General features: G+C 41.3%; 2 protein-coding genes across 3 annotated transcripts in view; one reads left to right on the plus strand and one right to left on the minus strand.

Annotated features, from left to right (window-relative positions):
* The window catches only part of MAP2K1 (mitogen-activated protein kinase kinase 1), a 34,330-nt gene extending 15,071 nt beyond the window's left edge, over positions 1-19,259 (plus strand). Inside the window, exons 2-11 of the mRNA XM_030457086.1 lie at positions 111-321; positions 2,113-2,259; positions 5,263-5,340; positions 5,837-5,888; positions 12,581-12,705; positions 15,191-15,398; positions 15,873-15,937; positions 16,872-16,933; positions 17,370-17,415; positions 18,327-19,259. Coding sequence (XP_030312946.1) covers positions 111-321; positions 2,113-2,259; positions 5,263-5,340; positions 5,837-5,888; positions 12,581-12,705; positions 15,191-15,398; positions 15,873-15,937; positions 16,872-16,933; positions 17,370-17,415; positions 18,327-18,440 — 1,108 coding nt within the window. The 3' untranslated portion in view covers positions 18,441-19,259. The remainder of the gene's footprint in view (positions 1-110; positions 322-2,112; positions 2,260-5,262; positions 5,341-5,836; positions 5,889-12,580; positions 12,706-15,190; positions 15,399-15,872; positions 15,938-16,871; positions 16,934-17,369; positions 17,416-18,326) is intronic.
* Positions 19,260-21,588: 2,329 nt separating this feature from the next.
* Positions 21,589-24,024, minus strand: SNAPC5 (small nuclear RNA activating complex polypeptide 5). Of its 2 annotated transcripts, XM_030457421.1 has the most exons (4): positions 23,892-24,002; positions 22,736-22,825; positions 21,985-22,116; positions 21,589-21,909 (listed from the first exon to the last, which is right to left on the minus strand). In XM_030457421.1, exons 1-3 carry the CDS (start codon positions 23,979-23,981, stop codon positions 22,006-22,008), a joined length of 291 nt encoding a protein of 96 aa, XP_030313281.1. In that variant the 5' UTR covers positions 23,982-24,002; the 3' UTR covers positions 21,589-21,909; positions 21,985-22,005. The 2 variants fall into 2 exon arrangements, with proteins under 2 accessions (XP_030313281.1, XP_030313280.1); XM_030457420.1 differs by having other exon boundaries at positions 21,589-22,116; positions 23,892-24,024.
* Positions 24,025-24,233: the final 209 nt, after the last annotated feature.

A 24,233-nucleotide genomic window follows, 5' to 3' on the forward strand; every position in this document is an offset into this window, starting at 1 on the left:
AAAATGTAGTAAATTTAATCTCTGACCTCAGTGCTTTATTGCTCTTCTTGCAACACAGCTGGGGAAGCTCAAACAGCTCAATAATCATCTGTTCTCTCTCTGCTGTACAGGACAAATTTGGAAGCACTTCAGAAGAAGCTGGAAGAACTAGAGTTGGATGAACAGCAAAGGAAGCGCCTTGAAGCTTTCCTTACCCAGAAACAAAAAGTTGGAGAACTGAAGGATGATGACTTTGAGAAGATCAGTGAGCTGGGAGCAGGAAATGGTGGTGTGGTCTTTAAAGTGTCTCACAAGCCTTCTGGGCTCATAATGGCAAGAAAGGTGAGCACCTCAAAAACAGGGATGATTTTTAATTTTTTTTTTTTTTTTAGTTAAGGAGTTTGTCCCTGAAATATTTGTCTCTGAATGACTTCATATGGAGAAGTTAAATGGTGTTGACACACACACAAAACCTATGTAAGGCCATCTTTCAGAGAAGTTAATGTGGTTCAAAAAGTGGGAAAGGTTTCACTTGTTTATCCTGAACTTCCCAGTTTGAGAAGTGTCTCATGTACCTAGTGGTGAAAGGACAGGCATTAAATCCCCTCCTTTTTCATTATTTTTTCCCCATTTTGAAAATACAGTCTTAGCTGGGCATGTATATTTCAAAGAAAATAGGAGAGACTCAGTGATGTGTAGAAGGGCTAAAAGAAATTACTGAAAGGTATAAATTTGGGAGAAGTGAAAATATCCTGTGCTCTGGGCTGTAAATTGAGGAGTGGAAGACTGCAGAGCAGAAAAGGGCCTCTGGATTATACTGTGAGAAAAAGGGGGTCTCAAAAAACTGGGAATGAGGGAGTACACTGGAGTACAGTCACACCTTGTGGGGTGCAGGGGGCTTCTGTGCAAACAAGTACTTGTCCTTCTGTCAAGAGTGTTTTTCAGTGACTCAGCTTTATGCTTTCCAATCATTAGCAGTTGTGACCTAGTTTGTAAGAGAACTGAGATTTATTATTTTTTAACTGAAGTAGATTGCTTGTTTAATTCTGAGTTAATTGAAATTTGCTCAGTTTAATTTGAGTTCATTTTAATTTGCTGAGTGAATTTTAATTAACTCCTTTTGTTTATACAATAAAACCTTTTTAATTGAAGTTGAAAGACCTCAGGTATTTTATTCAAGTATATTGTCATCTTCAGCAAAACTAAAGAAAAATGTGCATGTACTAACTGTAAGAGCTGTGCTCAGGGTATTTGCAGACTGGAGAGAAGCAAAGAAAAATGCCCAGTTTTAAAGTGTGAGAATTATGAAATATACAGATCACTGAGGTTTTCTTGAACTAAATCAATGTAATTGATTTATTTTACCTACTGTGGGTTTAACAGGAAATGTTGCCCCATGTTATTAATATTTGATGTAACTGAGGTGTTTGAACTGCAATTTTTTCTTCCATATATTGACTATAATTAGATTTCCATAATGTTTCTGAATCTTCCCTTTCACAAAAGGAACACACTTCTTGTATTGTACGAGACAAACAGTCCAGTGAGACAAAGGATTTTATGTAATTTTCCCTTTAGATTTAGATTGTTTAGATTGTTTGGAGAGCTTTTAATTTGAGGTTCAGTGCATTGCTTCCACTAATGCCTTACAAACACCTGTGCTGATATTTTTCAGCAGCTGCTTCTGAGTCAGTCTGCCTTTGGCACAATTCCTTTAGACATTTGTTCGTGGCTTTTCTTCAACTGAAGAGCTTCAGCTTCTGAACTATTCATAAAAAACAGATGAGTGAAGAAAATGTGCTGGAACAAAAAGTTTCTGATACAGGAGCATTCTGTGAAAAAGAAGAGCTGGAAATCTTGCTTTGACATGGGTCCTGGTGTTTCAGCTTTCTTGTGCTGTTTTATTTTTGCCACTAAGAAAATAAAAATGGATTTATTTACAGTTAAGTCATAGAGTAATTCTGGTTGGAAAGGGCCTCAAGGAGTTCACTGTAGTCCAGCCTCTTGCTTTGAGCAGAGTTAGCGACCAGATCAGAGCAGGCTGCTCAGGGCCATATCCAGCTAGGTACTGCAAACCTCTAGTTTAGCACTTAGCCACTAAGAAAATAATAATAAGAGTGGATTATTTTACAGTTAATTCACCTAGAGATCAAGCCAGCTATTCGAAACCAGATCATTCGTGAGCTGCAAGTTCTACATGAGTGCAACTCTCCATACATAGTGGGCTTCTATGGAGCTTTTTACAGTGATGGAGAAATCAGCATTTGCATGGAACATATGGTAAGTGTGTATAACTCTGTCTCAGCCTGAAGTTATTAACAGACCATTAATACAAAACCTGAGTCAATTAGTTAACCAAGTTAGCCTTGCTGCATGAGTTAAAGAATCAAATACTATATTTTGGATTTACTCTGTAAATCTGAGGCTGGAATAAGATCTGGTTTATCCCCTTCTCTGGTATCTGCTCTTCTGGAGAAGTCTAAGCCGTACAAATGTAGCCTCCCAATTGCTTCTTTATGCTTTTTCTTTCATTTAAAAATATTTACCCATTTCTGCTACTTAGGCATTTGTCCTGATTAGGGTTTAGTTTTGGTTTTATGCAGAATGGAGCAGACACTCTGAGACTCCAGCTGTGTCCTCAGTAGCTATGATGAGAATCTAGTTCAGCCTTAATTAGATGAATCTGTATTTTGCTTCCTTTTTTCAAATTGTACAGAAAATGCAAACATGAGAGAGAGTGCATGGGAAGCAAACAAGCCCAGAAGGATCTTATGCAACTTTTTTTAATATTAAAAATATTTTTAACTATGTTCCATTTTAATAGAAAAGTACACATTATTCTTGACATCTGTTTGCCTTTCTCTAGCCATATGGAGCCAAACATTAGAAGTAAATTTTCTGTAATTAAAGGTCAGTCAAATTTTTTTTTGCCTCACTTGCTTAGCAGAGGATGTTTTTCACAATATGAAATACAATAAATCTGAAGACCTTTTCATGTTTTTCCCTGAAAAACCTGTTTCTTTGGAGAGAAATCTTATTTTTTCTGGAAGGTACTTGCAACTGTTTTAATGCTTCTTTGGGTTTCTCTCACGGAAATTTTTAGAAGAAATCAATGGTTGCCTAGGAACAAGTGATCATGATCCAGTTTTTAGCCATGTACCAGCAGAATAGAAGGTGTGCATACCCCAAAATACAAATGACTACAGGGAGTTACAGAGATGTTAGCTCCTCAAACTTGAAAAGAATCATTAAAAATAGGAAGACAGGAGATGTTAACAGTGACTGTCTGGGTATTGTTTCAGAATACACTATTAAATGTTCCAGATGTGCACATCTGCATTTGCTAAAAGAGTCTACATGTTGGCACATACTGAAGGAGAGGCAAAGGTGTGTAATTACGTGCAGAAATAGAAGGCCTAAAGATTTTCAATTGATTTATCACTGAGAATTCACAGGACCAAGGCTTGTAAATTCCTAAACATGGAATGGTGTGTCTGACAGGAGACATTTCTCCAGTTGAAGCAAAGGCATTATGAAATCTGGTGTTTCAGTGCTCTGTGTCAGACTGGATACAAAATTTTACATACACACCAGCTGATCTATAAGAAATAAGGAGAAGGTAGATTATTTAAACTGTAGTCTTAAATAAAGCCATTAAGCTGCTGGTTTAATGTGTATCATTAGGAAGAAGGTTTTAGTCTCCTTTTAGAGAAATCATTAGATGACAATCTCATTATTCTTTTTTGTGCATATCTTTCTTTCAATTACTGCCAGTCAAAAATTCTTATTTTTAGCAGTGAGTGAAAAAAACACAAGGATGAATATGAACAAAAAGTTGGAAGTGGAAAAGGCCTAACACTTGAAGATTTGAGTGTTTGATATTTTTAAGTACAGAAATGTAAAGTCAATGCCTAACTTTGCTTAGCAGCAGGTATTTAACAGGCAAGAGGATTGGAGTCTGCTCCTGAAAGACAGTGAAGGTTACAGCCAATGCTAAGCAACTGGATTTAATTCAGCCTCTTCCAGGATTGGAGCTAGTCCTTGGGGAAAGAGGGGGTGAAGTGATTTTTTTTTTTTGTTCTGTATGAAATCTTTGTTAATATACCTCTGCCTCAGCAGACAGCTGTCTAGAAATGCAGACTGGTTATACAAGAGACTTAGAGGTTCTTTCTTTTGGTGTATTTTTAATCGAGTGAGGGGCGTGTGGGTGTATTTTTCTAGAGAAATTCATGATCAAATAAGTATATACTTCTTGTCTCACAAGAGTTTTAGAGTTTAGTCCTCAAATAATAAAACTTTGCCTTTATCTTAACATATATAAGCTATGAGGGAAACTTCCAAAGAAGTTAAGGAGTAAGGACATTTCTTGCTCAAGTTGGATTTTTGTCTTGATTACTGGCAGGTATCAAATGCTCATCCAGTGCTAGAGAATCTTGGATTTATGCACGAACTTATTGTTGAATCAGTTGCTAAAAATAGCTTTTTTTGTACAGTTTTGTTTCTCAAAAGCTCTTAGCAACAGTGGAATGTAGTTGACTTGAAGGATGTATGTGCATACATTCCATTTATTTTACCTAATAAGAGTAGCAGGAACATGTGTTACAATGAAACTTTAAAAGCATTTCTTCCTATACTTGAGAGCTGTGACAAATCAGTCCTCCATTCTTGGAAGGGGAACCCCAAATATGCAGAAATGAGAAGATCCACAACTTTATCTGTGTAGGATCTCATTTGGGGATGAGGGGGAGAGGGATCTGGGTTTAATTATGATTATTGGGGCACCACTAGCACACATTATGTTCAGGAGGACAACTCTGTCCAGTGTGATGAGTTTTCATGCCTGTAATCAGAATCATTAAGTCTTCTATGCTGCTTCATAGCATGGAGGGGAGAAAAAGTATCCTGGGATGGCTGTGACAAGAAGAAAAATGAAAATTACAGAAATGTGAAATTCCTAGGGCTTGATCAGCAGCTGTTTGTGGATGAGACTTCCTTACCAAGAGTCAAGCCATGGAAGTGCTAGGGTTGGAGATCACTCGGTGAAGTGTTTGAGTGGAGGTTGTTACAGGCCAAATGATTGGTTAAAATAAACACAAAACTGAGTAATTCCTACTGGAGAAGGATTTATTAATTTCAGGTATGCAACAGAACAATGTCAAACGTTAAAAGTGACATTTTTTTTTCTTTTCCCCCTCACCAAATTTAGGCTTGAGACTACAGTGCTCTTGAAAATGTTTTAGAGTAATTTGCTTAAAGCTTGACTATTCCAACTTTTATTGTTAGGATGGTGGCTCCTTGGATCAAGTACTGAAAAAGGCTGGAAGAATTCCAGAGCAGATACTGGGCAAAGTTAGCATTGCGGTAAGTGTGCTCGTTGCTCTCCAAGGCTGGAGGTGTGTTTGGTGTGGTAATGCCACATCCAGGAGACTGCCTCTTTGGGACCCAAGGATGTGGGAGGGAGAAATATTACCTTTTAAAAAAGCAGCATTTGTACATGTCATTGTCTGGTAGCTCAGAGCATTGGAATGAGTAACATGTTCTATTCTGTTTGCCTTGGTTTTCTGCTTTTCTGATGCTTCTGGATAAAACCAGAATGAACATTTTTGTTTAAAAATTTTTGAATGTTTCTTTTTATTTTCTATTGTGCAACAAGCTCTCTATGCAATACTTCCACTAAGGGGCTGGGTGACTCTTCTTCTAGTCTAACAGGGAGGTTCAAATAAAACCAAAACATTCATTTGCACTGATTACATTTTGGGATTTCTGTTCTGTTGCATCCCATTGGAATGCTCGTACAGACAAAGCATCTAATTATCTTGAGTCAAAAACTAGATTTTTCTCTTTTATTTGTCTTCAGGTAATAAAAGGACTCACATATCTGAGAGAAAAGCATAAAATAATGCACAGAGGTGAGAAAATTTTACATTACAACTTAAATATAATTTTTATTCAAGTTAAAATGTGCTTTTTCTGAGGGGTTCTTTATGGTTCAGTACGACTTTGGTTCAGAGGTGTTTTCTTGGGTAGTGTAAGGGAGACTTCTTTTAATCCAAATCTTACTATAGCTATCATGTATCTTCAACTTCCCTTATTTTACTGCAGTTTATCTGGGTTTATAATCTGTACTTAACCCCCAAATGCCTGCATTATATCTGCACACAGAATTTCTGTGTTTGAAACTGTTTGCTGCCAAAGTGACTTGGCTGGTTGGGAGTGTGTGCTGGAGCTGGGAGCTGAACTTGAGCCCAAGACTATTCCATTTGCAGTCAAGATACAGATATGTTTAAGGACCTGAGGGATTTAATCTCTGTTTCCCTTCAGTTCCAAATAAGTTTTCCTACATTTTCTGGGAACAGAAGCACATGTTTCCAACACAAAGCATGTGGTAAACTCTTAGGTAAACACAGGTACAGAAGCAGCAGCTGCAGTCTTGGACAGGCCTGTGCACTGAAGAAGCTCTCACATGTTCCCTTTTTAAAATCCAGCTCTTCCATTCATGTGTTGCATGTTGCATTAAACAAAGATGACAATTGATAAGGTAAAGTAATAAATTGCATTATTCCTGATGTGATGGGAGTGTTACATGTGTGTTTGAATGGCACCAGTCACCACAGTGAACATGCAAATATGTATAAACCATGCCAACAGCTCTGAGTTTTGTGAGATCAATCTTCAGATTATAACAATGTCCTCACCAGACAGTAATATGTGTCTGAGTTGACATTTGCTGGCCAGACCAAAAGGAGTAATTAGCAATGCCACTTCATGCACTCTCTTCTGGGACTCTGTGCCTTACACATGCAATAGACTGTTTATTACATACTTCTCTTTTTGTGTTTTTGTTGTGGGGCTTTGATTTTGTTTTTTGCTTTTTCTTTTTTTAACAATCAAATACAGCTCTGTTCTGCAGAAAGGTTGCTGGAGGGAAAGTGTAAAGATTTCTGGTAGCTGCAAAGCCATTTGTCTCTGTTCATAGCATAAGGGAGAGAGTCTTCTGGGAAAGTGATCATCTTATTTCAAGGCATACTGTAGGAGTGACTTGTATCTTGTAGCTCTCAATTCAGCCACAGCAGTAGTTTGTTACCATGTTGGTTGGTTGCTGCTTTTTTAGGTTCTTGCCCAGCTGAGCAATCAGTTTTGCAATCTATAAATCTGATAAATCAAAAATAAAGCCCTTTTGGTTTTGCTTAAGTGCAGCTTAACCTTGCAGTATTGACCTCAGAGGCTGCACTTTAAGTGTAGGGACCAACAAAATTTCCTCTCTTACATTGCTTCCAATATTACTGGGTTGAATGTGCCCTGCAATGTAAAATTCCACATACAAATGGTGATTTTTGTTTTTTCTGCTCAGCTTTCATGCTCTCTGTACTCTCTGTGAACACCAGGTGCTGCCCTGATGAGAAGTTCTCTTCTGGAGGCTGACTGATGCTCAAGTGTGCACTGGCACTTGTTGTGTGGTACTCTGTGATTAAGGAGGGACTGCCAAGTGGAAAAAAATGTAATAGACAAAAAATATGCAGACTGAAATGGTGTCAGGAGGCTTTAGAGTTGTCAGAACATTCTTAGGTAACACATGTCAATGCTTAACATGACTCCAAAGGCAATAACACCATTGTAAGTGTACTGCCTTCTTTGATATTTGACACGTTAAATTCTTCACCTTTTTGTAATGAAAAGGGAAAAGTTTCTTACATTATAGTTCTACTGGCTTAGGCTTCTTGAATTTCTTAAGTATTAAGAGCTCTTGGAATCATATGGCCCTGGGTTAAGGGATGCTACCTAGCAAAGCCAAAATGAAGCCAGGTGTGTAGTAAAAGAAGAACAGAGTTATGCTGGGAAACCCCTCATAGTGCAGGTAAAGTTATTTCTGGCAAAGCTGTGCTTTTCCAGACTGCATCTTTCTTTATCTCTACCTGCAATTAATACTGCTAGTAAAAGCATGTTTCTGGTATAAGTAGTTCAGCATTATTTTGGTGACACAGCTATAATAATGGGAGATTTTTCTGGGTGTTTTTTCTCCAGCCCCTATAGTGATTACCTGGTGTTGCACTGATACACTGTGACCAAGATCTGAGGAGCACTTCTTGTTCTCACTCATCCTGTCCCTGGGAAAAAATGTGGGCAGCTGGTGGGCTTGGTTTAGTTAAGGGGGTTTGTGTTGTAGTAGGAGTGGGAGAGTTAAAAATGAACAGATATCCTTGCTAAATACAAGTACTTAGCAAAAAAAGAGTCCAAAAAAAGAGTACTGGCTGTAAAGACAGAGAGAGGGCTGTCCCATTAGTGTGTTTTATTGCTTGTGTGTGACACTGCAGTGTCAGCAGCAGTTTCTAATACTGACCTGGGCACTGAGAGTACCAGGAAAAGTAGAAGTGTGGTGCTATCAATCATCATCTGACAGTAAAAAGCAAAATGGGAGTTTATATCTTTTTATTTAAAACAGTTGTATCGTGTCAAAAGAGCTGTATTGCCTACCTAGCAAAACCCACACCATTCTCAGTATTTTTGGTTGTGTTTTTTTTTTTTTTTAGTTTGTTCTTGTTTTGGTGGTTTTTATATATATGTGAATTAAGCCTGATGGAGAGGAATCTGTGTATGGGATTCCTCCTTTGAAAATCATTCATCTTGGTTTGGTTTTGTTTCTTGGCTAGTCTTAGCCATAAATGCAGAATTTTATAAACCAAGTGTTCATGGCACTGTTTTTGTTGCACCTTCTATAACCCTAGGGAGGAAAATTCAGTTTAAATAAAGTTGTTAAGAGGTTCAGGTAATGCCCTGTTTGTCCAGCTCATAGTGTTAACAAACTCTTCAGTAGACTAAATGCATACAAAGCAGGTACAGAAGACTTTTTCCTGGACTCTGCAGCCTCATCAAAGTAATTTTTTTTTTTCTTAAGGTAAGAGATTCTCTTTGGGTAGAGACTGTTAAAGGACTGGATGTTGGTGCATCCTGGACTAATTTTGACCTCTGAGGAAAAGCATTGGCTTGTCATTACAGCACAAGGAAGAAGGGTTATGAGGGAAGGAATGGAAAATAGTCTTTTTATAGACTGTTAGCTCATCTTTGTTTTGGTCCTCTCTGAAAAGACATGATAAAAATTGCAAAACATTTGAAAGACAAGCTGGTGGGATGCAAAGCAGGTACAGAAATGGAAGGGGCAAGGGGAGTGACTATGGTTGATATTTTCATAGTATCTCCTGTTAAATAAAGATGTTTGTAGCAGGGAATGTTACAGAAAGTGCTACTTCTACGGTTCTGTTTACCTTTGTGGTTAATACCAGAAGGCAGTAAATGGCAAGGAAAGAAATGTCCTGTATCTAATTATGAAGTATATTGCTGCAGGTTATTAAGACACACAGACATTTTGCTGTGTTTTGTTTTCTTTTTCTCTGGATGAGTAAAAATCCTGTAAGTTAATTAGGATGTAATTATAGTTGGTTGTGAGTAGAGCCTGGAGAATAATTATCTCTGCAAAGTCTCCTCTTGCACTGAAAGCATTTTGCAAGACTTCTGATCTCCAGTTGCAGCCAGCAGCAGGATAGGGGGTACCACACAGCAGGGTCTGTCCTACTCTGTTCCTCAGAGTATTCTCTTTAAATCCTGCCTTGGGAAATAGAAACTGGTTGGAAGATACCAATAGTGGGCATGTTCTCATCTGTCTTGCTACTCAGTGACTTCTGTATTGCCTGGTGGTGATACAGTAATGTCCAGAGCCACCTTTCTTTGAGAATGAGATGGGTTTGTGCCTGGAGAGGGAGCAGGGCTCAGGGAGAGGAGGCATCCCTCTTAGAGATTACAAGACACCTTGTAAATCCTGGAAAACTCTTTGTATTAATGAGCTCCCCTTTCAGTCTTACATATCCATCCCTCTGGACTGGCTAAGGCATGGCTCTGGCATTGCACAGCTCTGCTTCTGGGGTGATAGATGCAATGTGCATTCACTTAAGTAGCACATTTGGTCTCCTTTTCTAGATTTGTCCATTTCTTCCAAGTTACAGGATGCATTTTGGAGGATGCATTGGCATTCCTGTTTGATTTGGCAATACAAATCTCTGGTTTCCAGAGAAACTGCTTAAGTGCTCAGACCCTCTGGAGTTAAAATAGCATAATGTGCTACATCTAGAGGGTGGAAAGACAACAGCCTTCCAAACATCTCACTGATCACACTGGGCTCCTTGCATGGGAGATGAAAATGCTTCATATTAAAATTCCAGTGAGGAGCCATGACTTGCTCTGCCCTTGTGAGATAGCGTGGGATATCATCTAGAGAAACCCTTCAGGTAAAAGTTAAGTCTTCAGAAGTCCAGGTGGATTCTAGAGGATGGGAGATTCTTATGAAGAGACTGCAGTTTGGTTCACTGACAGTGGAATGCTAATGTTATTTTTTACCATTTAATTAAGAGCATGAAATATTAATGAATTGTAGAGATAAGCAAAGATTGATGTCCTTGTTTCGACTTGAGCTTGTAGCTGTGCCTAGATAAGCAGCACACAGATAATCAAGAGGCCATATTTATAATTTGTTCAGGCTCTGCAGTGTATTTTGCAAACATTGTTTTTTTCCCACCTTGCCCTTTATTTCAGGTGTAGATTCCTGTGTAGCTGGGAATCTGTTTCATTGCACAAACATCCACTGGGTTTTTGCTTTTTGGCTTTTTTTCCTGCTGGAATTTTACTTTGATAGGTCAAGTTCCAAAGCTGTATTCTTCATTTTAATTGTGAAGTACATGTGTGGTCATCTTTCTACAAGGAATCAAAACTAGCAGAAAAGAGGTAAAACTTGGAGAAAGTTCAGCTGTCTGGCCAGAAGGCCTCTAAACTTCCTCTTTACCAAAGCTTTCTCTGAGTTAACTGTGTTTCCTGCCTGGTAAGCAACTCCACAAGTTTGTGAGTATCTCAGCTGCTCTAACAGGAGGAAGATAATTGATGAGAGCAATCTTTATAAGCTGGTTACTTTCCTGGGAATGGGGAATTGAAAATAGTACACATAAAAGAATTTAAATGTACCAGCACCTCTTCTTCCCTCTCCATAAGGAGAAACCAATGGAATTTTCTTCTTTGTGCTCAGAGGAAGATGTAGACAGGTTTGACTTCTCTGGGTTCAGAGCAGGGAGCAGTGTGTGAATTCCCTACAGGCTGATGATCACTGCAAGCAAAACAGACAAGCTGTCATGTCACTCAGCCTGGAGGAACTTGTGTATACACAAAGCATCACAAAACACTGGTCCAGTGTGCTGGGACAGTTTCAGTTACCTAGGAATGTGATGTCAGGAACCAGAAGACAAAGCCAAAACTTCCAAATTTAGATGTTTTTATTCAGGCTTTGTATTCTTCAAAAAGGGTTTGAGGAGAGAACCAGGCAAAATGTAGTTTTGTCTTCCTTTCCTATCTCTGTGGATCTTCAGTGAGGCATGACCTGCTCCATGGAGATCCTTCTCCAGTGATGAGGAACCACGTTAGTATCATCTTTCCAATTGACAGCACAAACTCGGGTCAGTTCCTCAGTCTCTGAAATGAAAGCTACCTGGAATATATTTCTTTAAACTTGAAAAGCAAATGAAAATAAGCTATAGATTATAGACTTCTGCATCTGCTCTTTTGAACAGCAGAGTCTGAAGTGAAATTCTGGTAGGTTGAGCTGATCTCTTTCTCCAAAACCAATTTAGAGTTCCCTTTTTCTGTAGCATTACTTTGCAAATGTGAGCTGCTGATTACTTATCTAGATAATACATTGGTAATGACAAGCTAAGTAGAAAGATATATTAAAAGAACTCCTTACAGCCATGAAAGAAAGACTAAACAATTGTTCTCTGTACCTTTGCATTCACAAATAGCTGTTATTAGTTGCCTAGCTACTAGTGACCCTTATTAAATTTCCATTTAGAAAAAAATGATGAATTCAAAATGGGGTTCTGTCACAGGTATGAAATCTCAAAGTATTTTACATGCAGGATTTCAGTGATAATTATTTTCAGATCTTTTAAAAATAAACTAAAAAAAAAAAAAGGAAACCAAGACACACACACCTCCTAGAAAACTAAAACACAAAACCAAAACAAGCAAACAAACCAAATGAAAAAGGAAAACCCAACAAACCCCAAACAAAACCCAGAACAGCAAGAATACACTCTAATTGTTTAAGTACATATGAAGTTGGGGGTGATGATGTGGCTGCCCCAGGTTACCTAGGTTACCAAGCAGACTTTTGTAGAATAATAGGGCCTCTTTATTTGTTATTTTAGGCAAAAGAACATCCTTGGAGAGAAATCATGCTGACATAACACTTCCAAGTTTATTTCAAGTGTTAGACATTCCAAGGAGGATGCCCAGACTTAATATTTGAAAACCAAGAAACAGGGGGAAATAAAAAATTAACAGCCTTTTTGCACTTGGAAAAAAGTTTCTTTATCTGCATTTCAATAGGGAGCTTGTGATATGGGGGTAGGGAACCAAATCTGAGTATTCCCAGAGGAGGGATAACTTTTTGTCATAGAAGGGAAACAAAGGAAGACACATGGTAATTCTCCCTTTTCATGTTACTTTCATTGTCAACTTTCCCATTTTATCTACTATAAATATAAATCATCCATTCATTTTTTTCCAGATGTTAAACCATCTAACATTTTGGTAAACTCTAGAGGTGAAATCAAGCTTTGTGATTTTGGTGTCAGTGGACAACTGATAGATTCTATGGCAAACTCCTTTGTTGGCACACGCTCCTACATGTCTGTAAGTACAGATTTTATAGCTTTGAGTTAATTGTGCATTATGGTAGTTATGATAATTCCAATCAAGGAACCAACTGCTGCCATTGCTGCTGCTGTTGGTAGTTCAGTGCTTCCTGCATTCCAGGAATATTCCAGTGTCATATCAGTTTGGGTGTGTGGGGAGAGAAGGGTTGCAAGGAAAGCCAAGCAACTTGGGGTATTTTATAACACTACACTAGAGATGTGATTGGAACTGTGTTGCAGAATCCAGTCAGTTAATGCATTTGGGTTTTCTATCTCTGTGTTTCCAAAAACAAGCCCAGTAGTTATAGTTCTTTTTCCTTACTAAGCATGGTTCTCTTTCCACTTGAGCATTTTGCTGTGGCCACTTCTGTAGGCAAGCTGCTGCCTTTGGGGATCCTGTTGTGACTGCTCCTGAGAGCCCAGCACAGCTGCACCAGAGGAAAGCTGGGAGTGTCTGGTGTGGACAAGGCCACAGGAGCTAATCTGGGACTATTTACAGGGTGTTCTTTATCCTTCTGTGTAAGGAATACACAGGAATCCACCTTGAAACTTGCTCTTCAGGGGAAGTCTGCATTATGTGAAAGTCACTTAATGGAAATAACAGGTTTCCTATTCTTCTGCATGACTTATTCAGCATACAACCTCTTGAAGAGTTTTCAGAGATTCTGCTGTAGGATTGAAACTGGGGGGGAGCTTCAATTTAAAGGAAAAAAAAGCATAATAAAAGCATAAAAAAGCTCCTCAGCATGGGACCTGCCTGTCATCAGCAAAGACAGTATTCTCCTTTTGGTCACCTAATATTGATACTTGGAATAAAACTGGATTACATTTCCATTATGTTGCTGTGTACATCGAGGGACTGTTGATTAGCAAAAAATGTCACAGCTCCATTTATTCAGGGTCCTTGACATATGATTGGCTTTCTCTTTTTCTAGTAGAAAAAATGAGAGCAAAGTGGTGTCTGCCTTTGGTTTTCCTCAATTTATTGTTTTTAGAGACAGATTTAGCTTTGCTCTCTGTCATCAGATGTCACAGACACACAGCTATGATGGTAATTTTATTTATTCTTTTTGATAGCTCTGAAGTACCTTTACTTGCAGGATCTCCCCCTGCATACTTTTTCAGCTATAGAATTGTTACATGCCAAACAACAGCCTGTTCTACCATATGGAGGTGTGTGGAATCAGCAGTGTTGAACTGGAACATATTTTCTAGATTTCAGTAATTTATCTATATTAGTAGTGTTTGCATTTCCTGCTTCTTCTCATCCACTCACTTCCTTTACACTGACATTTTGTGGACATTTTTGGCTTCTCTTTTCTTTTGGGCACCTTCATCCACTGTTCAGCAGTTGTGTAGCTTGTTGGCTTTGGAACAAGATGAGATGGGGCACTGGAGGCAGCTCAGTTATAATCTCAGTAAATGGAACAAAACTCTCACCCATTATGGCAGAGGAAAAAGACTTGACAGTAACACTGCATTCTTCCATTCTATGAAAATGAATTTCAAATTACATAAATATTTTTTCCAAAATATGCATATAGTCAGGCAAGAATCTGCACCAATTTGGTAAAATATGAGCTTGGTTTTTAAAAGAGTACAGTAAAGCAAAGTGAAATATATTTTTAGTTGAGTCTGTTTGTTACCTGCATAAATTTTTGCAATACTTGTGTGTATAATCTATCCAGTATTTGTCTGCTTGTCCCTTTCCAAATTGTTTTGGGTTTTTTTCTGAGAAAAATTGAAGCCTGTTGCATTTTAGATTCTCAGCCCCTAACATGCAGGTGGTTCAGCTGGCAGAACAAGTGTCTGTGTCTTCTCTTGTATGTGCTTCTCTATCATTGTACCTGTGTCTGTGGTTATATTCTCATGTCATGATATATTCTCATTCAATACGTATGTGACATTTAATTATAATTCAAATTGATTATAGAGCTCAACAGTTTTAGAAGATCCTTGAATATGGATCTAAAACTGTAGTGTACACATGTATACAAGTCCTGGCATAAACACAGTTCTGCTATAGGGAGCTACCAGGATGGTACCACAAACCATAAGGTGATATACTGTTCTACCCATATAGAATCCATAATTACCTTCCCTCTCCTTCCCAAAGCAGAAACCCAACAGCAGCTTCTCAGAGAAACCAGATGACTCTTCAGTGGCCCATATTACTTTGTCTTCTTGCTCTTTAATTACCCCATCATCATTAATAGTTGCAACCTTCAGAGATAAAAATAAATTAACTTGCAACATAATAGCATCATTTAAAAAAAAAATCTGCATTTATTTTGGGTGCTGGTTTGTAATGTTTGTGCAACTTCTGGAACTCCAGATGAGATATTGAAAGGCAAAGATCAATATATCACTCACTGGGACCTTTACTAGTAAGCTGAAGTCTCATCCTTCATTTTATCCTTCATTTTATTTCTTTCTTACTAGATTGTCTCTCTTTCCTTTTGCTTTTTTTCTTTTGTGTGTAGCCGGAAAGACTGCAGGGGACTCATTACTCAGTGCAATCAGATATCTGGAGCATGGGGCTCTCACTGGTAGAAATGGCCATAGGCAGGTACCCCATTCCTCCTCCTGACTCCAAGGAACTTGAGTTAATGTTTGGCTGCCCCGTGGAGGGAGATTCTCCAGTCACAGAGACCTCACCCAGGCAAAGAACACCTGGTCGACCAGTGACCTGTAAGTTAAAACCATCAGTGATGTTCTGTTCTGATCCCTCTCTCTGGCAGCTTCAAGCTCTTCCTGCATAGTGTGGCTTTAAACTTGAGAAAAATCAGGATTGTGCTGGGCACCTGGCTCAGCCTCACCATGGGGAGGTGTCTGAGAATCAAGGACCAGAGGTCCTTTTGGTACTAACTGAAGCTGTTCCCAAGCACTGTTAAGATGTCAGTCTGGTGCTGTGCTTCACCTCTCACAGATGCAACACAGGTTAGTCCAGGAGGATGATTCCCAGGGAAGTTAATGCTGTGGATCAGACCTGAAAACATCTCCTTGCATGGAAGTACTACCTTGCTGCTATTCCACCTTTCTTTTTTTTCCCTGTAAATCTACTGGATGATGTGTAAGAACAGAGGGAGTATGATTGAGCTGCTCAGAACCCCCCTACCATGGAAGAAGAGTAACACTTTCTCTATTTCTACAATTTCTCCTTAGCCTATGGACCAGACAGCAGACCCCCAATGGCAATCTTTGAACTTCTTGATTATATTGTCAATGAGGTAATTAGCTATTTGCTCCTGTGAAATTACAGATTTTTAAAGAATTCCAGAATTTGGGGGGGGGGGTGTGGAGTTCCTGGTAGCCAGGACTTCTGATCTTTAATCACTGCAGTATGAGACACATCCTTGTTGTGGGTGGTGGCTTGCTTTTCAATTTCTCCCAGGAAAATATTAGTTTATTTCTCTCCATCATTTAAGTAGTTTCTGCTTTTTCCAGCCTGCATCATGCAACCTGTTAGGACAGTTAGTACCAAACAGTACAATCAAGCATATACAAAAATGTTTTGCTTTGGAGTTTTATTATTTAATTTGCTTTAATCCTGTGAACAACCTAATTTATAATCCTGTAGCTTTCAAATAGCTAAGCTCTAAGGCTAGTTAATAAGGACAGAATTTGGCAAGATGATGTTCTGCCACCTGAGCTGGAACATCCCACAAATTCCACACACCAGGGAGCAGCTGAATGCAAACCACATCTCAGCTGTGTGTACATCCAAGTAACTCCAGTGTCAGAGCTTGCAGGACCCATGGTGTAAGAATGAAAACTTTGATCTGATAGCAAACATCACAGAGAAAGAATAACAGGCAGGTTTATACAGTGCCACTTCTTCCTTTGTCAGAATCCTGCTCGAATTTAGAGCAAACTCATTCCCTGGGACAGAATATTTAGATCAAAAGTATTGTGAAGCTAATGATGTGCAGGGCATCTTGTCTTCTGCAAACTGGAGATGAGTAGTGAGGAGAATAACACAGTGCTCATTACTGCCAGCTGCTTGGAGCCTTCTGTAATAACAGCTGAAGGCTGTGTTAACCCCATTCAGGTGTGTCTATAGTAAAAAAAAAAAAGTAAAAGCTCTCTGGGTAGGCTGTTGCATCATCATAGATCTACTGAATGACTGCTGATTATTTTATTTTATTTTATTTTTTTATTTAGCCACCTCCCAAACTGCCCAATGGTGTTTTTGGTTCTGAATTTCAAGATTTTGTTAACAAATGGTGAGTATTTTCACTGTGGCCAAGTTTGGGATCTTTTGGGATCAGTCCTGCCAGGCAATCAGGGTCCCTGCTTGTAGGCTGTGGCAACTGCAAAGTATTTTCAGTTAGCATAATCCTCTTTGTCTGACTGTTCATGTGCCTGAAGCTCATTTTGCAGGCACCAGGTTGACAGCACATGCATCCAAACAGACCCCTAAAGCTGAGAGATGTTCCTCTCTCTAAGATCTGTGCTTCCATGTGCAGAAAATACTTAATTCTTTCTCAGCACTGAAGACATGACAACACTTCCCAGCTCTGTTCATTCAGAACACTTCAAAAGAAGGCTCCTTATTTATAAGGGTAACCCTCACAGCATTCTGCAGCACACCAGCACAATGTAATCTTTATTTTAAAAGGTAATGGTGTGTAACTTGTGTAACACTTTTTGTTTTCCTAGTTTAATTAAAAATCCTGCTGAGAGAGCCGACTTGAAGCAGCTGATGGTAAGTGCAAGTTCTTAACTAAACTAAGAGCATCCTTCCCTGCAGGTTGGATTCCTTAGCTGAGATCCTGAGACCAGGATCAGAGCCCAGAGTTGGAGTTTGTGGCCTCTGATCCAAGCAGCTCCAAGGGTTTGGGGTGGTGGTGTTGCTGCTTTCTGACCCAGAGATCAAGGGCTGTCAGGTTTGACAGACTCCTAGGGCAGGGGTTGTCAGGGAGACCAAAGCTGGTGGTGTAGTTTGATAATTACAATGAGTAAATCATCTAATATTGTAAAAGTAATTAGCAAAAGAATTTCATTATTGGGTTTTTAGCCAACAATAAACTATATAGATTATTACTTCTAGGAGGACAAAAGAACATAATTCCACAGACCTTATGGATTAATTTAAAAATTTTCTTGTGTTTGTTGTGAAACTCAAGATTTGCCTTTTTCATTCCACATTCCATCAATATGTGGAACTACCAGACCCAAACTTGCATTTGTTCTGCATGAAATGCCCTTATCACTTTCAGTGGATCACGTTTTCATGGCCTTAAATTCTACTGCAGAAGATGGAGTTGTGTTGTACGACCAGGGTGCAACTTTCTGTGCACAGGCAGAGCTTTTCCAGAGTATTATCTCAACTAGCTGAGTCACATCCTTATCACATACTGTGGTGCAAGTATTCTGCAAGAGGCACTGTGTGGGCAGCATTCCTCTGGAATATTGTGCAGTCTGCACATTTCATATGCTGGTTATTTCAGTAATCCTGCAGGAAAGCTCTCCTGGTCACTGCCTGTGGCTTGCCAGGTTTTATAAGTAGCTGGAATACTGCAAGTAACCTGGGTTTATTGTAATGGATGTCATTCAGGATGATTATTTAGCAGCTGGAGTGTCTGAATAATAATAATGTTGTTCTCCTCTGCTCAGATTCATGCTTTCATTAAGAGATCTGAAGCTGAGGAGGTGGATTTTGCAGGGTGGCTTTGTTCAACCATAGGCCTTAACCAACCCAGTACACCCACACATGCTGCTGGAGTCTGAATATGGAAGAGCAAATCCTGTACTGTACAGCTGTTAACAACAATGCTATTTTGGTCCTCTTTCCTCAGCTTGTACCTGTTCAAACATGTGTTTCACCTAAAAGGAAGAATGTCTTTATAGCATGTGCCAAATGGTTTTAAATTTTGTCATAAACTACTTGGTATTGTATTGGATCACATTCGTTTACTGACCAAACCATTCAGATGTTTAAGTTACAGTGCTTGCTGATTTTAAGTGATTATGGATATTCTTTCTTAAATGAAAATAGCACTGGGAGGGTACTTACCCCTCCCCACCAGCTTGTTTGAACTTTAACAAGGTTCTTTGTAAATTGTTGGTACTTCAATCATGCTTACCTAATCTCCCCTGCAAAAAGGATTAGGGATGCTCCAAAACTGTTACCTGTTGAGCATGCTTTTGCTGCTGCCAAAACTGTACCTGAAAGTTCAGGCCTAATGGTTCCAGTGTTGCTGTTGTTTCAGAGATCTCTTTCTAGGTGAAGAAGGCAAGACCTCTGTGTTTCCTGGAATGTACAGGGCAATATTCTAATTGTAGACTTGTTCATATTTCTATATTTATTTTTAAAACATATCATACTTGGATTTAGTGATGTCTGTCTTTCTAAATTGATTTTTAAAAGTCAGTTCTTGGAAGTCACCTCCAGAATCAAGACAAAAGATCCAGGCAGTTTTGCTTTCTTTTAACCTAAAAATTCATGAACAGCTGTGTTTAGTGTCTAAAGTGTATGAAGATCCTCTATTGTTTTATTCTCTCAGATGTTTAGCAATGGATTCTCTTAATAAATATATGATCAAGTAACTACTTGAAGCTTCTTTTAAAACTCAAAAACTTAAAGCCTTAATCCTAAGTCACTGTGTTACACCCCTTTCTGTAGATTTTTCCACAACCACACCACATTCTTAGTACCAAGAGGAACAGGTTGGCTGGTGTAAAATGACAAGGTGTGAAATGGGGCTGGGTGGAGTCAGTGGCCATTGCACCTCTCACCCTGGTGAGAGGGTGTCTGGAGTGGCTGAGGGGAGCCTGGATCCAGAGGTTTTGTCTGTGACCCCCTGGGAGAGGTGTGTTCTGTGAGGGTGAACCAGCGTGGTGGCTCAGAACACAGGAATGTTGTCACCCCACAGAGGGCAAACCTGCCTGCACCTGTCCTGAGCCAAGAGTTGATTGTGCTACACCATTTCCTCAGGTTTAGCTTGTGCTGGAGCTTGCTGCATCACTGACAACAGGGAGAGGGCTACAGCTGCTTCTTAGCTCAGTGTCTTGCTCTCAACAGCACTGCAGTGTTTAGCTGTTGAAGGATGTTTCTGATTTGGAAATGGCTGAAGTTCCTTCCCACAAGGAATCCAAATCATTCCAGGCATGAACTTCCACTTGGCTGACAGTGTCAAGTATCAGAGAGAGGGAGAGAACAGCCCTGAACCCACCAGCAGGAGGAAGTGACTTACTGACAGGGCCAAGGCTCCTTTCACCTTGTCCTCACTTCAGTGTGACTGTAGAGACAAGGCTGGGTAGAGTTTAATTTAAATTCTGTCCTCACCTTTATATGTGAAACACTACAGCAATATTTTTTAATCTGTGTTACAAGAACTGTGCACTATGGCTTAAGTTTTTAGAGATTTGAATCCAATTTTAGTGGTTTGCTCCACAGAGAACAATGCTTTGACCAGTGCAAGCAGTTACACATAGCAGCACAGCAGGAAAAGTACTTTATTGCAACATGCACCAGAACTCATCTGGTTAAATCCAACAACAAGCAAGGGAGTGGGTCACAAAAGGTAGCAAGAAGAAAAGGATACAAAGTAGATCCACAAAAAAGCACTCCAAAACATGCTGGGGACAAGCAATCATTTTTTAAAACCATTTAAATGACTGTGGAGATGAGCCCCAAGCTGCTACTCCAGAATGCAAAGGCACCAAGCAGTCCTGCTGCAGGGCAGAGCAGGAGCCCAGTGCAGCCCTGCAGTGCTGAGCACCTCCCATCCAGCTCTGACACACACATTTGACACTGAGATGGAACATGTTCTGCTCAGACTTTGTGTTCAGTAACTCCTGAGTCTTAGGAAAGCTTTGCTGAATCTTTGGGGCTGGTGTTACAAAGTTTTTTCATTAAGACATCCAGAGTTCTCAAAGCAAACTGCTCTTCAGCACGGGGTGAAGCTACATTTGCATTCCAGCATTCAGTTTCTATCACTACAAGCTAAGTAAGAGCCAAATAATCTCTCCTTGAACAGTGGCAGGAACTCACAGCAGCTTGAATTCAGTGTTCTGAACACACCCAGAACATTTTTCCAAGTTCCTTTCCCCCTCTTAAAAGCAAACTTCCAAAGCCTATTACATTTTTTCCTGCATGCTGCCAGAGACAGCAACAGCACCTTTAGATACTCCTGTGAGTGGATGACCAGGCCTGGATATAACAATTTTCCTAGTAAGACAGCTGACCAAGTGGCTGAGTTAGAATATTATTTTTATTGTTTTAAATCATCTTGACAAGAGTTTGGGTTTCTGCACTTCAAAACAAGCCTTCAAGAGTTGATAAACTCAGCAGCTGCACCACAGAGTGTCTGCAGGCCATGAAGAGAAAGAAGAGATGTCTTTGGAGAGGTGCAGCACTCCCTTGTTGCCCTCCCTACTGTAAAACAAATTGTGGAGGGGGCTTGGCATCACTTTCCTTTTTATAACTGAGCTCTTAAACTCCTCCCTGCAGATCACTTGAAAGGAGAAGGTGGGCTGAAGTTGTGAAGTTACTGAGAGGGAAAGAATAAAGTAGCACTAACTGAAAAATAGTGGTTTGTTGTTACAAAGTAACAGGGACCCTTTCTTGCCAAAATTTGTGGATCGATAAAAGGCAAATGGGCTGCTACTGGAAAAGAGTGGGAGATAGAAAAACTCCTCCCTGTTCCAGTCAGACTGAGAGTACCTAAGAAGAGCACCAGCAGGTAGAGAGAGGCCACCTCATTTCTGTGCTCAGCACTGGGCACAGTTCCTGCTTCTCCCTCCATCCCAGTCCCAGGGAACAAGCCCAGCTTTCCATGTGACTGGGAACACAGCCTGGAGGCCACCCTGGACACATCTTTTCTCACTCCAGATCTCCACGTTTCCAGTTTAAGCAGGGGAGGTGATACTCTGATCATTGGTTCAGCACCCAGCTTCCAGGACCTGGTTTTATTTTTCAGCATCAGGACATAAGAACAGGAAATAAGAACAGGCAAATTATTGCTCTTTAGTGTACATGGGAAATTGGTCTGACTTGAGTAAGGACTTTTCCCATCCACAGAGGAACTTGTAGTGAGCTACGTGAGGTTTGACATGTGGAATTTGCTACCTATTTCTGCAGCAGATTTCATTCCTTCAGCATCTGAGTCAAAGTGTGCCAATTGTGACATTCCTGTGCTCAAGTGTAACTTCCCTGCACTCCAACAGTCTTGCATATTAGAGAGTTCAGATCCAGCTACAGGACAAAATGAAATCCAGTTGGTTAATCTTATAGGAATGAAGAAGAAATTCCTGAGTCTGTATTCCAAACCTTTTTTTTTTTCTCTTTCTCTCAAGAATCTGATTCCTCCTCCTCTTCCTCCTCCTCCTCTTGGTGATCTTGCAGACTTAGGTGTAATTCAGTTTGATTGATAGCAGCCTCGTTGTCCATCTGCCCCAGAGTCTGTCACAATAAGAGTTTCACTTGCTCATTATCAAGACCAGCAGTGACACTGAACACTTCTCAGATCACCACTAAAACTGCACAAGCAGTTGTGCACAGAAGTGCACAACAGTGTCTCTTAGGACTCTCAGCACTAGGAGCTGCTGAGACATCAGTGACAGGCACTTCTTCTCCACAGAACAGTTTCAGCTCCTTCAGGCTGACCAGATATTTAGTAAAAAGTTCAGAAGATACCCAAACCTCCATCCCTCCAGTCAGCTAAACCTGCAGGGGGCACTTCAAGAGTATCAGACACAAACTGCTTAATAAATGGGGAAATGAAGCTGTGCCAGGATAACCCAGGTATTCCCAACCCCCCTGGAAACCACAGACTGCTTTCAGAGATGGGAAAAGGCAAAAAACCCTTGAAATACAAAGCAGCAATGACCTGGGTGGATTCTACAGCTGGGCCTTGCATGTAATAAGCAGCATAAAGAAGGTAAGCAAGGTCATATTAACAACTCCAGGTGAAAAACACCCAGGGAAACACCTACAATCACTCACACACACACACACACACACACACACAGCCAGGGGACAGCCAGCCCCTCTCTTGTCACCAGGCAAGGACACCCCTTACTTTGTTTGTCTCCTCTGCCATAGCTGATGAAGAGACTGTCACATTCTCCTCCCTGGACCTGATCATAGACTGTAGTGCCAGCTCTTCCACCTGCAAACGAGGGAACAGGAATTTACAGTAATTATTGAGTGGGCTCTGTCACACAGATGTGAAATGCTTTTGAAACAGCACGAACAGCAAAGCTTTTAACACCCGTTCCACTATTTTTAAGCTTCAGTGCTCACCAGGACACTGATGACTCCTGTCACCCCTGGTACAGGGACAAGAATGAAGGGTTGTGTTTAGAATCACAGCACCCCAGACTGGTTTGGGTTGGGAGGGACCTTAAATCCCGCCCAGTGTCCCCCCTGCCATGCTCAGGGACCCCTCCCACCCCTCCAGGGTGCTCCAAGCCCCATCCAACCTTGGACACTGCCAGGGATGGGGCAGCCACAACTTCTGGGGGCACCCTGGGGCTCAGCACTGAATTTCTCCCTCCCAGCTCCTCTTTTCCAGTTCCAAGCCATCCCCCCACATCCCATCAAGGGATGGAGCATCCATCCATCCACCCAGAGCCCCTCTTGGGGTCACCTCCCTCACCTGCTCCAGGGGGATGACAAGGAGGGAGCTTAAATCCCCCCCACCCCCCCTGCCATGCTCAGGGACCCCTCCAGCCCCCCAGGGTGCTCCAAGCCCCATCCAACCTTGGACACTGCCAGGGATGGGGCAGCCACAGCTTCTGGGGGCACCCTGGGGCTCAGCACCCTCACCCCACAGAATTTCCTCCTCAGATCCAACTCAAAGCTCCCTCTCCCACGTTACAGCCATGTTATCCCCACAGCCTTACAGAAACGCCCTCCCTTTGTTTTGTGGAACGTCTGCAGTGCAGGAATTAAAGTCAGGGAGGCCACCGGAAACACCCAGCCCCCTCAGAACCGCACCCAGGTAACTCCAGAGCACTACATGTACTAAAACACACACAAAAGAACCAAAAAAGCAGCAGGCCCGGCCCTGCCGCTGCCCACAGCCGCGCTCCCGCCCTGCCCTCCCTCAGAGCCGCTCCCGCCCGCAGAGCGCGCAGGGCCCGGGCCGGCAGCGGCCTCTCCCGGGGAGCTCCTCCCTCAGCCCCTCTCCTCCCGTTGCGGGGTGTCTCTGCGGGGCGGTGCGGGTGTCTGACCTTGAGGCGGGTGAGCTGCTCGCTCAGCGCCGCCCGCACCCTCAGCAGCGTCTCCTCCTCCTTCCGCAGCTCCTGCAGCCGGCTCAGCATCCTCCGCGCGCACCCCCGCACGCCTCGCGCACGCGGAAGCCCGCCGCTACAGCGCCCCCTGCCGGCTGGGGGGAGCCGCCGCCGTGAGAGTCCCGCCGCGTGACGTCACCACGCCGCCGCCATTTGCAGGGATCCGGGCAAGAGCCGCCCCCGCGTGGCCGTTTGTCGTCATAGCCCCGCGTGACGTCATAGAGAAAGGGAAACGCGGCTGCAAAGGCAGCGCCCGAGCTCACCCCCACCCCGGCCCCGATT

Source organism: Calypte anna, chromosome 10 (assembly GCF_003957555.1).
Source record: "Calypte anna isolate BGI_N300 chromosome 10, bCalAnn1_v1.p, whole genome shotgun sequence".
Lineage (NCBI taxonomy): Eukaryota > Metazoa > Chordata > Aves > Apodiformes > Trochilidae > Calypte > Calypte anna.